This window comes from Quercus robur, chromosome 2 (assembly GCF_932294415.1).
Source record: "Quercus robur chromosome 2, dhQueRobu3.1, whole genome shotgun sequence".
NCBI classification, from domain to species: Eukaryota; Viridiplantae; Streptophyta; class Magnoliopsida; order Fagales; family Fagaceae; genus Quercus; species Quercus robur.
Window position 1 is genome coordinate 53693323 of NC_065535.1, and position 14223 is coordinate 53707545.

Consider the following 14223-nt stretch of genomic DNA (forward strand, 5'->3'; position numbering starts at 1 on the left):
CTGGCATTGACATGGAAATCGAGTCTCTTAGACTCGATTTCTAACCCTTATATATAACCCTCACACCAAACGCCAGACACCAGAGCATCAGAGGAGGAAAAACCCAGAGAAAAAAAAAAAAAAAAAAAAAAAGAAAAGAAAACCAGAAACAGAGAGGAAGAGAAGATGGAGATCGGAGACCCAGGCGCGCGCGGCATGACCAGAAACTGACCAGCGACCCAGGCGGCCAGGGGCTCGCGCCGGCCAGCGTCGAGTGCGGCCAGGGGCTCCCGCGGCCTGGGTCGCGCGCGGCCTGAGGCTCGCGCGGCCTGGGTCGCGCGCAGCCTGGGTCGCGCGCGACCTGAGGCTCGCGCGAGCTTGGCCGCGCGCGGCCTGAGGCTCGCGCGAGTCAGGCGGCGCGCGACCTGGGGCTCGCGCGAGTCAGGCGGCGCGCGACCTGGGTCGCGCGCGGCCTGAGTCTCGCGCGAGCCCCAGGTCGCGCGCGGCCTGACTCTGATCTGATCTGGTGAGTTTTGGCAGTGAGGTTCTCTGTTTCTCTCCCTCTGATCTGATCTGAGCTGTGTGTTTCTCTTTCTCTCCCTCTGATCTGATCTGCGTTTGGGTATTTTGGCATGTAGAGACTTAGAATTTTTTTTAAAAATTTTGGGATTGAAATCGAGTCTCTAAGACTCGATTTCCGGTTGGAATACACGTGGAAATCGAGTCTAAGAGACTCGATTTCCATGTTAATGCCAGATGGCAACTCTGCCACATCAGACGTGATCAAGCATACAAACCGAGCCTCAAAGACTCGATTTTGAAGCCCAAAATCGAGTCTTTAAGACTCGAGATGCTATAAATGAAATATGTTTCTAAGTCTTGCCTACTAACTAGATAGTTTGGTTTTTAAGGCCATTTGGCCATTTTCGCCGCTGAACACCCTTTCCAAAAAACCTTACTATGGTAATAATTTCGTTAGATGCCCAATTTTTAAAGAATATATGAAACTAGCCTCTCGAGTTTCTAAAACTCGAGATCCAATTAGAACTCGAGCTTTTAAAACTCGTTTTGCCCGATTTGTCAATACACTTATGTGGACAAATTTTCTAGGTGGACGAAATTTAGCCATGTAGATTTCGAGTTTATAAGGCTCGAAATCTGCACAATATATCAATCTAACACTTTCAAACACTCTCTCTCAGTTCAAACACTCTCTCACTCTGTCTCTCAAACACTCTCTCAGTCTCTCAACCCCTCGGCGTGGAACAAAAATCACCCTCACCCTCAAACGCTCTCTTTTTCCTCACAATCGGCTTTAGACTTGAAAATCCCTTTTCCTCGGCTTCAAACTTGAAAATCCTATACCTTGAAAATCCCTTTTCCTCACAATCGGCTTCACCCTCACCCATACCTTGAAAATCCCTTTCGTCCCTACCAATGGAAGTTCAGATTTTTTCAAGTTTGAAGGTATGTTTTTCTTATAAAAATTTGAGCTTTTTAAATAATTATTCCATCTGGGTTTAGCCCAAGTGTTTGTGTTTGATAATTTCCCTTGTTAGTGCTTTAGTTTTTCTTGTTAGTGTAAGATTTAAGTTAGACGGATTTGTTTTGTTACTTGTTGTATGATTTGGGTTGCTGTCATGTTTTGTTTTTGTCTCTATTTTTTGTTGGTTTTTGGGTAATAATGCTTGATATGTGTTTACTTGCTGGGATTTATGCTAGTAAAATCTTTGTTATGGGGTGGTTGCAAATGTTGCAGAACTCTTTGGAGCAGTGTAATATGTCTTTACTTATAGTTTGTGTAGAAATGATGCAAATTTCTTCACTGGGCTCAAAATTAGAGAAATTTGTGCTTTTCTTTGTGCTCTTATTTTTGTTCTTGGGTTATAATTACAATTTTTTTTTTTTTTAAAAAAATTGAGGCTTTTGAGTTTTGATACCTTATTTTGTTGTGATTTTTTTACAGTTGAAGTTGTTTGCAACAATTTCTTGGGTTCAAAGTGACATTACTTTCATGGGTTTTCCTTGTTCTGTACTCAGCTTTTAGCATATAGATTTGTTCTTACTATCTGACACAGAAGATTCTGTTTAACTCTTTAGGATTTGCTTGATTTAAAAGTATTGTAGTTCTTGGTCTATGAAGATACATCAGCACAATTAGTTTATTTCATTCCATAAAACTGCTGCTACACATTGAAGGTACCAAGAATCTGATTCACATAATCCATAGTACACCTTCCTGGCTAGGCTTGACCACTAGCTCTATGGTATGGGATGCAACCAAGCGGTTCCACTCCTGTTAATAAGAACTTCCTTAATCCCATACAGTACAGTGCCTGCAATGCATGCAGTAAACCATTTCATATAAATTGTTCACTAATCCCACACAAAGGTTACAGTCTCTAAATTATTATTGTGTTTATAAAGACCCATATATATTCTAAATGATTCATTGAATTTATAAAAGAGAAAAAAGATAGAGAAAATAAAATTGTGAAATATACCAAAATATGGCGGGTATCGCGATTGGGTAGAAGGTTTGCATAATCTGGGGGCTATAGGTGTGGCTGGAAGAATAGAGGGATGGCAAGAGGTAGTTGTTAAGGTAGTCATTGTTTCCAAACACCAATATTGCTATCGATTTTGCCAAATATTGGCTTAGCTGGTTCGACCCATTCATTATTGTTCTTAATTGATTTAATGTGATAGACTAAAAATGTAACATGATTTCTAGATTAGATTCAAAGAGGGGATTTTGAAGTTTCTAGGTCTTGTGAGGAGTTTTCTAAGGGGCTTCACTTTTGATCCATGTTTTGTTATAAATTTGTATAAAAAGGTGTTTTTCTAATGTCTAAGGGTGAAGTGGGTAATGGGGACCAAACGGAGTTAAGCACAGGTGGGCAAAAGCTCAAGTTTTAAACATGTATATTTACGTTTATCTATAAAAAAATTTTGAGAAAATAATATTTTGTTCTTCCTGTTTTGGTTTTCTTTAACTTATAGATTGATTTTATCTATTTTTTAAAAGCACATCCCCATTTATCCAAAATAAAAATCATAAATCTTTGCACATTTGTAGTTCCTCTTCTTGCCATTGATGTCACACATTTTTTATAATACTGCATTTTATACTTTGAGGAGACATTTCTTAATTTTTATGCAAATATCAAATCATTTCATTTAGAGCATCAGAGGTGGTTCAGCTGTAATATTTCAAATCTTTTATGCAGTGAACTATTTTTTATATCTTCATGTGAAATCATTGTGTGTTGTGGTAATGCTTAATTTGTGATGATCATAATGTACGTCTGCCACTATGTATGATCTCACAGTAGCACTCTTTGCAGTATGGAGCTTCGGATGGATGAGGAGCTAGAGATCGTGTGCCCTGGTCTAGAAGATCCTTCATTGTTGACGCAACAACGAAATCATCGATCAAAGGACATTTGGAATGGCGAGGTGAAATATCTAGTTCTAACAACCGCTTTAATTTTTACGTTGTCTTTGACTTTTAGCAAGTTTTTTCAAAGTTGTATATCTAGTTCTAACAACCGCTATAATTTTTATTGATTTTGCAGGACCTGGGCCCACTTACGTGTCGTGGTCACGCTGAGGAGATGGCAAACATAACGATGCAAGATAATCAGGTGATTGATATTATCAAGTTGGTGGGGCTAGAAGGATTGTTTAGGACCCCTTCCAGAGAGATTGATTATTGCCTAATATCGGTCCTAGTTGAGCGATGGCAGCCAGAGACTCATACGTTCCATCTTCCACATGGTGAGATGTCAATCACCCTAGAAGATGTGGAGGTCATTTTCGGACTTACTATAGACGGTGAGGTCTTGGTTGGGCCGACTGCTGTGGTGGATGGGTATTGGAGGCAATTGTGCGAGGAGTTGCTTGGTTTTAGAGTTCCAGCGAATGACAACAAAATTTTGGTGAGGCAAAGAATTCTCATCAGCCGCCTTGTTAAGCGCATTGCAGAGCCACTACCTCATGTTGTAACAGAGATTCAGATACATCAGTATGCCCGGTGCTATATTTTAGCGCTGCTACTAGGGGATAAGATTTTCATGGACAAGTTGGGAGATAGGGTGCATCTAATGTTCTTGGAGTTCCTGCAGAACCTTCGTGATCCGCCATAATATAGTTGGGGTAGTGGTTGCCTGGCATGGTTGTACAGAGAGTTGTGCCGGGCAAGCGATAAAGAGGCATCGCAGATTGGTGGGGCATTGCAATTGGTCTAGTATTGGGCATGGGCGAGGTTGCCATTCTTATGCTCGAGGATAGAGCCCCTACCTGGATGTCATTATGGCCTATGGCCAAAAGCTCCACTTGCATTTAAGTAAGTATTTTCCTGATATTTAGTGTGTTATGAATTGTACTTTTCTTAGTAACTAAGTGGTATTATCTTATCTTATGTTATTCGTTCGTAACTGTAGGTGGGTACGAGTGCCAAGCCCGAAGAGTAGGCCATTCGAAATGGCGTTGATCCACTATCGTGAGCAATTAGTTAGAGTGCGGCTGGACCAGGTAATAATATACAAAAGTTCTGTTTGGTTATGTTAATTTTCCTTAAGAACATGTTAAAATCATTGCTTTAACATATCTTCTGTTTTAATTTTTGTTTTTCCTTTATCTATGTATTCTCCCTTGTTTCACCTTTTAAGATGTTATGATAATTCTTTTTTGTTTCTATTGTAGATTATGTGGCAGCCATATGTGGCAGACTTCAGCCACCTTCTTGACTTTTGCGTTGTAGGGAGGGATACGTGGACGGCAAGGGTGCCACTTGTGTGTTTTTGCATAGTAGAGACACACCACCCAGACCGTGTCCTTTGACAGTTTGGGTTGGCGTAGGAGCGGCCCGACCATGTTGTGTATGATGATAGATTGCATAAAATAGACTTGCGTGGGAGGGTGGAAAAGAATTGGAGGGAGGAGCATGGACCATATATCCTTACATGGGATATGAGACAACGACGACTTTGCCATGCACCTTCTCAGACTGGTGCGATGCCTCGCGATCATGACTATTACCGCTGGTACCATCCGATCACTCGAAAGTATGTCGACCGCAACAACACTAAATTATATATGATGGTAATGTGTTCTAATTAGATTTTATTGCCTACTTTGTTTTTTCTTTAGTAGTACATGTACGAACGTAGAATCAATTGATTTCTTTTTTCAACAAATCTGGTTTGATCTGACTAACATCCAATTAAAAAGACTTTCTGTTACATATAGTATTCTAATAAAACTTTTAGTTCTTAGTTGAGTATTTGAGTAGATTAATAAGTATTATATTATCCATTCTATAATTGATACATAAATGTCTCAAATCTGATTGTACTGGTTTTTTCTCCGTTTCAAATTGAAAGCCATTTAGTGTTGTTGGAGATGCTTCCTGTAGGCAGCTGAGAACACAACCATGTTCGGCGCGTCCTAAATAATGTGGCTGGGCTTGGTGGTGGTCCTACAGCAAATGGGCAGGCAAACAATGGGCATGAGACTGAATTAGTAGCTATTGCAACCCCAAGCACAAGCGTAGCACTCGTAAGTACACCGACCTGTGGTCGGCGTGCTACTGCAAGCCCAAGCACAAGCACAGCTAGGGGTCATGGTCGGCCTGCTACAGTAAGCCCAAGCACAAGTGCAACTAGGGGCCGTGGTCAATGGGCAACAACCTTTCGAGTTGTAACTAGTCCTGAGATACTTGCACCCATCCTGCACGCATCTCCTCAGCCCGAGGTCCCTCCACCCATCCCAGATGCATCTCCTCAGTCTGAGGTCCCCCCACCCATGGTAGATGAATCTCTTTAGCTCAAGGTCCCTTCACCCACCCCACCTTCATAGCCCAATTTTGATCTCGGTATTGATCAAAATTTGACCCCTCCTATTCTCCCCAAGACACCCTCATACCCACCCACTAGCTCCAGTGCACCCACTCCTGGCCTCTACACAGAGCATCATTACCCACCTACCTCATCCTCATTTGACCCTTTAGGACCTTCAGTTGGGATTGACATTCTATAGCCACATACTGATGTATTGGACGAGCATCCCCCTCATCAGCCATCACCCCCACGAGGTAGACCACAACGCACTAGAAGAGCACCCACTTGTGGGACAGGTGGACACAAAATAGGACACCAAGGCTGCTCTATGGTATGATAACATTAATTACAATGTAATGATATATTTTGTAGTTCACTTTATTCTTATCATTACACTGAATATTGATTGTATGCATCTAATGTCTTTGCAGCATGATGATGAGCCTAAGGATGATGCCTCGCAGTCTCATCCCCCACCCAAACATTACACGAGAGTTAAAAAATGCAAAATTGGTGAACCTTGAAAAGGAGGTTTGTTAAAGAGGTAAATTTATGATGAATCACTAGACTTGATGAATTTTGGTCTGATTTAATGTGGCTAGGTGTTTTTGAATGTATATTGGGAAAAGAATTTGGATTTGTGAATGTGAAGTCATACATTGGAGATTCTAGTGATCTTGTTAACTGTTTGGTAGTGGGATTTGTGAATTGTGATGAGAATGCAAATTGTCATATTTTTCTCCCTTAATGTTTAGTCTTTTATATTTATTTGGTGCCTAAATGTACTCATTATTATTATATTTTGATTTAGGATGCAAATGGAGGCGTTAAGTGCAAAACGTAGCTAATTGGGTGATTCTGGATAGCTTTGACATCACTTCGTAATCTGGGCATAACTCTCTCATCTAAGCTCCGATTGAGATGATTCAAGATGCTATGGAACACCAAGACAAAGCTCTACAACTTTCATGTTTTGAGATTTGAGAGATACGGGCTTAATCAAGGTCGAAATCGGGCTTGAAGTTGCTACACCTGCACTCCTGACGTTCTGGAATGTTCCTTTGCCTGCAATTCTATAATATGCAGATCTGATGGGGTTTATTTTCAGAAGCTTCCAGATCTGGTGCATGAAATTTCCAGCTGAAAAACACCACTTTCCTAGTTATATTAGGACTTTGTTTTATTTTTAATATTTTTCCTTAATTAGTTAGATTTGGATATTATTATTGAGAATATTTTTAGGAGATTTTGTAGGCTAGATACTCTCCATGGGAACGATCCTTACTCGCACTACTACATATATTTTTAGGAGTATAGGTTTTATTTTTGGTTGCCTACGACAGCACACCAAATTGGTATTGAACTTGGACTTGGTCTTATCACTTTGGTATTAAATTTTGCAAGACAATTTTGTCTGATTTTGGGTTTTGCTTTTTGTGGACTGGATTTTAGTGAATACTGCTAGATATTTTCTTCTTGCTGTCAATCAAACTGTTTCTTCTTGCTGAAACTTAGACCTCTGGATCATATGCATGGAATTTCATCAAATGCAATTTGCCTGTATATACTTGAGGATTATTCTAGATGTTACTGACTTAGAATTGGGGTTGGTTGACTCTTTGTTTGATATTTTATACTCCAATTTTCCAAGCAGCAAGGGTTCTGACAGAATGAGATGGACATTGACTAGTGATGGTGAATTTGATGTTAGCTCATATTTAGAGGCTTTAAGAGGCACAAGGGAAATGTTGTTCCCTTGGAAAAGTATTTGGTTTGCTAAGGCAACAAAAAGGGTATCTTTCTTTGTGTGGACAGCAGCTTGGGGAAAGATTCCAACTGGTGACCATCTTATTAAGTGAGGGATTAGTTTAATAAATCAATGTAGCAGGTAAAAGTAGAGGTGAGAATGTTGATCATCTGTTGTTGCATTATGATATTGCTCATGAAATGTGGACTTTTACCTTTTTAGCTTTTGGAGTACAATGGGTAATGCCCAAGAGTGTAGTAGAACTACTTTTTGGATAGAACTTAGCTCGTTTATGTCTTTTATGGCCTTTGTGGAAGGAAAGGAACCAGTATACTTTTGAGGATGTAGATGCCTTCATTATTCAGCTAAATCATCTTTCCTAAGAACTTTGTTGGATTAGTCTTGTGATTTGGATCACAGTGAGATATATTCCATTGTAGATTATTACTATCACTTATCGTGTCTCTTAAGGACTGCTTTGTTACTCTTTTGTAAGTAAGTTCCTTTTTTTTAATAAAATATCTTTACTTATCAATTTATTTATTTATGTATTTTTTTTTATAGAAAATAAAAGAAAAAAACTTGAGGATTATACTTTGTGGTTTGCTGAATGACCAGTACAAGTTTATGATTGCATTAGTTGCTATTCCTTTCTTGTAATTACATTTCATTGGCAAATTTGGTGTGGTTGCAGCGTAAGTCAAAAGGTGAACATGAATCAAGTAGAGGACTAAAAACACAGTTCCTCATTGAAATGGAAGGTTTTGACAGTGGTAGTGAGCAAATCCTACTTATAGGTAAATTGTTTAAATGAAGGGTTCTTAAAATCAGTAGTTTATTTTTTAGAGACACTATGTCTCTGGAAACTTCAACTTTAATTCAATGTTTTGTTTTAGTTTATTTTTCCGAGCAATTCAACGTTTTATTAGCTTGCTACTTGTTTTCGTTTTGCTATCGTCATTACTAAGATAAGCAAACTATAGAAGCTATATAAGCCAGCCCTATCATACCATATTTTGGGGCTTAATTGGTGCCATTTCCGATTTGGTGGGAGTTAAGTATATCTGTTTACGTTCCATGTGATACCAGTTTTGTTTCTTTCTCTTCAAATCCAATGCCACTCTTAAAAGTGTTTTAAATTTGGATGAACTACTCTTAACAGTCTACTATTCAAATCTCTTTTGTGGCAATTGTACTATAAATTTTACAAATGGTTACATTTTCCAAGAGCAACAAATCGACCCCAAGAACTTCATGAAGCAACACGGAGGCGACTTACCAAGAGACTTCATATACCGCTGCCCTCCTCCGGTGCAATTTACAATATTTAGTTAATTAATTGACAATTTCAATGCTATAATTTTATGGCTAACTAGCTGATTTTGACAATGCAGAAGCAAGAGCTTGGATTATACGTAATCTCTTAGACAAGGACGGACTATTCAAGTTGTCAAAGGAGGAAATTGAGACCATCTGCAATTTGACTGAAGGTATCTACTGTACATGCTGTACAGGCTAAATTCATTAGCATCTTTGCAGTACTACTGTAAAGTTGACAACAATTAAACAAAGAGTCAAACACTAGGAGGTGCTACTTGAGCTAAAATGATCTTTGATTGACAGGAAACCGTTTGTGTGGTTGCTGAGTTTCTGAGAACATTGACTGGAAGTAAATGGAAACAAAGTGTTGATTTTGCTTTATTTTCTCTTGGTTGTTGAAACTAGATCAACTGAGGTTATTAGTTTATTAATGCTTGGTTGAGTGGCAGCTCGTTTACTTGGTTCTGGTCTATGAACAATGGAAAAATTCTAACTCTGGGATCTGTTTTAAAATGATTATTTGGTGGCCTTTGGTAAATATGATAACTTCAGTGTTAACCTGGAAAGCATCGACGCGGCTCCAAGGTTGCTGCACCAGAGTCCGACACAGCGTCCGGCGATCGACTCGCCGACTCTCCCCATTTTTTTTTTTTTTTTTTGATTTGTGCCGATTCGCGCCAACTTAGCCAGATTCGCGCCGATTCGGGCCAAAATGGGCCGATTCGGGTGGAAACGGTAACCGATATGGCCGAAACGGCCACTGAAACATGCCGATACGGCCGATTTCGACCGAAACGGCCATCGAAACAGGTCGATTCTGGCCGAAATAGCCATTGAAACAGGCTGAAATGGGCAACGACTGCCATTCTTCTACTTCATGTGGCCTTGTGAGAGGAAAAAAAAAGAAAAAAAAAAGAAAAGGAAGAAGAAGATGAGAAGACACAAAAAAAATGGATGGAAGAAGAATAAAGGTATGTAACAAAAGAATATAAATTAAGTAGGTGGGAAAGTCAATTATTTAATGTGGGTGGGCTTGGGAATTGGAAAATGAGTAAAGGAACCTACTTGAAATGTGGTTTTTTGTTTACAATTACCAAAAGTATTGATTTTATTAAAAACAAATCATAAATAATTGTTTGTTAATAATAAATTCTACCATTTAATTGAATTTTTTTATATAAAAATATTAAATTCATAATATAAAAATATTTTTAATAATTTTTTAATCGCCGAGTTTTGCTGCACCCGCACCCACCTTTTTCAAAAATTGTTGAGTTCCGCATCCGCACCCGAGTCCCAAAACACACCTATGCTTCATAGGTGTTAACTATTAAATGTTTTGATTGTTGTGACAGTAGGAGATAGAGAATTTGTTCAGAGGTCTAATATTGACGGTTGGATTGATCTAATCAAGGACTTTGCTTTTTGGAAATTGGTATTTGCGTCTGATTGTTCAAAGATACTATTATTTATATAAAAAAATGGTTACAAGTTACCATTTCTACTTCTTATAGTCATATTATGGATTCAATAAAGCAAATTATTGGACGATGGATTCTTTTGTTGAAGTCAATGTAAATAACTATAACATCTGTACAGTTAACACTGAATTAAATGATTGGTTATAAGTTTGTGCAGTTTGCTTCTAAACTTGCAGATATGTATTACGAGTACGACAAGTACTTCAGCTGGTTTAGAGCAGCTCTTGCCATGGATGTTTTGAAAATAAGGTTATTGGAGTCTCAACCTTTTTTCTTTTTGTGGAGGGAAAGGCTGCATCTCCGGCTGTGTCTAAAGTTCTGGAATCTATCCCAGTAAGTTGATATATATCCTCTTCTCTGACTGCTTGACATTCATTTATTTGTTGACCTTTTCGTTTGCTAACTTTTCAAAATGAAGCTGTTCTACTTTGGTTTATATTATGTTTTTTCTCTGAGCCTCTTTGAGCATGATTTTCATGTTGTTTTCTCAGGGAGTAAAAGTGATATATAGAACAAGAGAGCTGGAGGAGCAACAGGCCAAGAGGTTTGATCACTGTTATTTTCAAATCACATATGATTGAATTGAAGCTTACTGTAGGGTATCGTTTCATAGTTTTTTCCTCACTAGTATGTTGTTCTTAAAGCTTTGGACAACTTTTTTTTGTTTTTCTATTCCTGATTTGCTGGATCATTGTAATTTGGGTTCTTGATTGTATTGCTCTGATAGTACATTTCCATTGTACTTGGGTTTGTTTTGTTTTGAATAAAATTTTCATTACTTATAAAGAAAAAAATAGAGAGTTGCAGTTTTCTCCTACTATTAATCATATGAATATTTAGTAGTCTTTCTTCTACGTTTCTTTAGTTTTCTAGACACTAGAGGTCATTCACATTTTTGCTTCCGTTGGAACGCTATTTCTGTATTTGATGTAAGCAACTTTAAATGGGAAAGGCATTTGATACAAGTAACTTCCTGAATTATTAAACATTGAAGTATTTCTTCTATCACCTCTCTTTAATTGTTTATATGATATTTTGTTTCTTTTACTTATATATATATAATGTGTCTTTATTTATTTATTTTCCTTTTTTTTTGGGGACCATCAGCCGGATTTGGAATGAGACATGGCTTTCAAGTTTCTTTTACAAGCCTTGCAATTATGAGCTGAAGCAATCTCTCAATATGAAGATGGCTATTGTAATGGCCCGGGTATGAAAGATAGTATTCTCCTGTATCTAATTCCTCTTTTTTTTTTTTTTTTTTTTTACAAGTCTGTCCCGAGTTAATTTTTCTCAATATAGTCTCTTGCATATTAAAACGTCAGAATGCTGGCATGGACTGGATAATTCATCTTGACACTGATGAGTTATTACACCCAGCTGATGCTCGGGAGTATTCACTGAGGCAGCTGCTGCTTGATGTGCTTGGGAATGTGGATAAAGGAGGTTATATTTCCTAACTATGTGAGTGAAATATTTAGATTTGTTATAATGATATATTAGTGATAACTTATAGTTAGGGGCCTTGTTGAAGATGGTAGCATATGCTGGTCTTGTCATTCTTCTGTACTCTCTTCAACAATGACCTGTGGCATTCATTACTTGAATTACAACTGATTGTGGTATTTATTTCTTTAGGAGAGCAATGTTGAACGAGAGGATACCAAGGACCCTTTTAGTGAGGTAAACTTCCCTTAGCTTCCAACCAACGAGCTTTTTCTCCACCCTTTCTAAAATAGGATTCCAAATCAAAGCATCCTTAAAATGAGCCCTAAGAGGCATTCCCAAATAAGACATAGGCAAACGACCAACCTTTCAGCATAGAATACGAGCCAAAGCATCCAAATTCCCAACCTCACCAACTGGCACAATTTCACTCTTGCCAACATTTACTTTTAGTCATGGATGGATACCTTTTGTAATTTAAGTTGAGAATTACGTAATTGGATTGTGAGATTGCTAATCTTGCAGATTAACTATCACAAAACTTCAATACATTGATTTGCTAAACAAAATTACAAAACAAACATACAGCTGTAATTTTTTTCATTTGGTGTTCAAGTAATAACCTCGAAATATTTTTTTTTCATACAGTACAACAGAAAAGGGATCGAATGAGGTAAATAACATAATGAAATAGATAAATAATACCTCAAAGAAGCACTAACAGAGAACACAATACTTTATAATTGTGCACTATATATTCTCTTCGGTGGTTTCATCTCCTCCCCATTGGAAACTCCAAGATCAATATAACACAACTGAAAGTCTGAAACAAAAACAGAATATCATGCCCACTATCAAATTGTAGTACTTTCAAAATGTAGCAAGACCAAATACCATACTTTACTAAAAACATAAACCAATATTGTGCCTTCTTCAATGTGTGAACCCCTTTATTTATATAAGCTTTTTCCACCCATAATTCTCTTCCAAAATAGACCTTAAAAGTATAAGAGGATTAAGAAAACTGAATGAAGAAACTTGTTACATTACACTATGAATTAGGCAAAACAAATACTTCCATCATTCTCAAATTGAAAAGAAATCATCTCAGTTGAGTTAAGTACTGTATAAAGCCTTGAATTATTGAATTTTCTCAAGTGACTGCATGACAGATTCTCTACTAATCATCTCAACTTGCTGAAATTTCATGGTATTTAAATATCATAACTGGTTGCAATTCTCTACTTATCACCACAATTCACATATTAGCAAAGTAAACTAACAAATGTAATTTAAACAGAACAATTTAAAACCTTCAAAATTGGTTACAATTCCTTTTACTATTGTTTCACTTTTGTTTCTTTGTACTAAAAAGATTCTCAATGAATTTTCAAGAACGACATACAACATGAAAACCCAAAAAACCAAATATTGTACATGTGCGCACCAAAGACGGGTTTGCTGGGCTAAACCGCTACTTGGGCTCACAACTTATTTGTATGGTGGGTCTGGGTATCCTACTTTGGGTTGTTCTAAGCTTAGAGACTCAATGAGATCACTTTTCTCTCTTTCTCCACGTTTTCTTCCTCTCAGACCCTCTCTTTCTCTCTCTTTTCTCCTCCCAAAATTGCATCCCCTTTCCATTCATTAGTTTCTCCTATTTATAGTCCATTGTTAATGGGGGGATCATCATTATCTTTTTAACTAGTGCAAAGAGAGGTCCAATGTTGATAAATTTAAGTGGATGTTTAGGGATGAGTGGATTTGGAAATGGTTCCCATTGCAGCAAGTGTGTTCGGTAGCGGAGTTTCCTAGGGTTCCGCCGAGCACTCAAATGGCGATATGACTGAGCATGTGTATATTGTCCGGGGATGATTTTTTGAGCAGTATGTGAGCAGGGCACCCACAGTCTGCTTTTCAAGTATTCGGACAACACCCAGCTTAGACTTATAGTTATTGTGGGCTTGGGACGAGATCCTTAGCGGTGTGGAGGTTGGACCCCTGGCCTATATTATTAATCCATGGCCCAAGGCCCAAATGGACTTGGATGTTAGGTGCCGTACAATAGCCCCTCCTTGATTTGTTCACGGCTCCCGGGGACAATTCAAGGAGCCAAAGAGGCAGCAGTTTGCCCGAGAAATCCAATAGGTGCGTTTTGGGCGGTTACAGTGGTCCATTAATGCATTTCTCAAAAGGCGTGTTGCTTCTGACCTTCTGGTTCTGCCATCATTATTACTTGTCGGTTCATAAACCGAGTCGCGCGTGTTGGTTGCTTTGGGTATTTCTAAGGCCACTCCTTTTTACTTCATCATTACTAATTAATACCAATTATTGCTCATTAACCGATGCTCATTTCCCTTGGTTCCTATAAATAGTTCATCATAATCCATCTTCTCACTTTTCATTC

General features: G+C 38.2%; 1 protein-coding gene across 1 annotated transcript; it reads left to right on the forward strand.

The window, feature by feature from the left end:
- The first annotated feature begins 3327 nt into the window (after positions 1 to 3327).
- Positions 3328 to 4127, forward strand: LOC126700475 (protein MAIN-LIKE 1-like). Its single transcript, XM_050398639.1, has 2 exons — positions 3328 to 3438; positions 3558 to 4127. Exons 1-2 carry the CDS (start codon positions 3328 to 3330, stop codon positions 4125 to 4127), a joined length of 681 nt encoding a protein of 226 aa, XP_050254596.1.
- Positions 4128 to 14223: the final 10096 nt, after the last annotated feature.

Excerpts from the sequence above, each read along its gene's own strand:
- LOC126700475 (XM_050398639.1), top strand. The coding sequence starts at position 3,328 with ATGGAGCTTCGGATGGATGAGGAGCTAGAGATCGTGTGCCCTGGTCTA. Across the intron at positions 3,439-3,557 it reads AGGACATTTGGAATGGCGAG|GACCTGGGCCCACTTACGTG; the intron begins GTGAAATATCTA and ends TTGATTTTGCAG.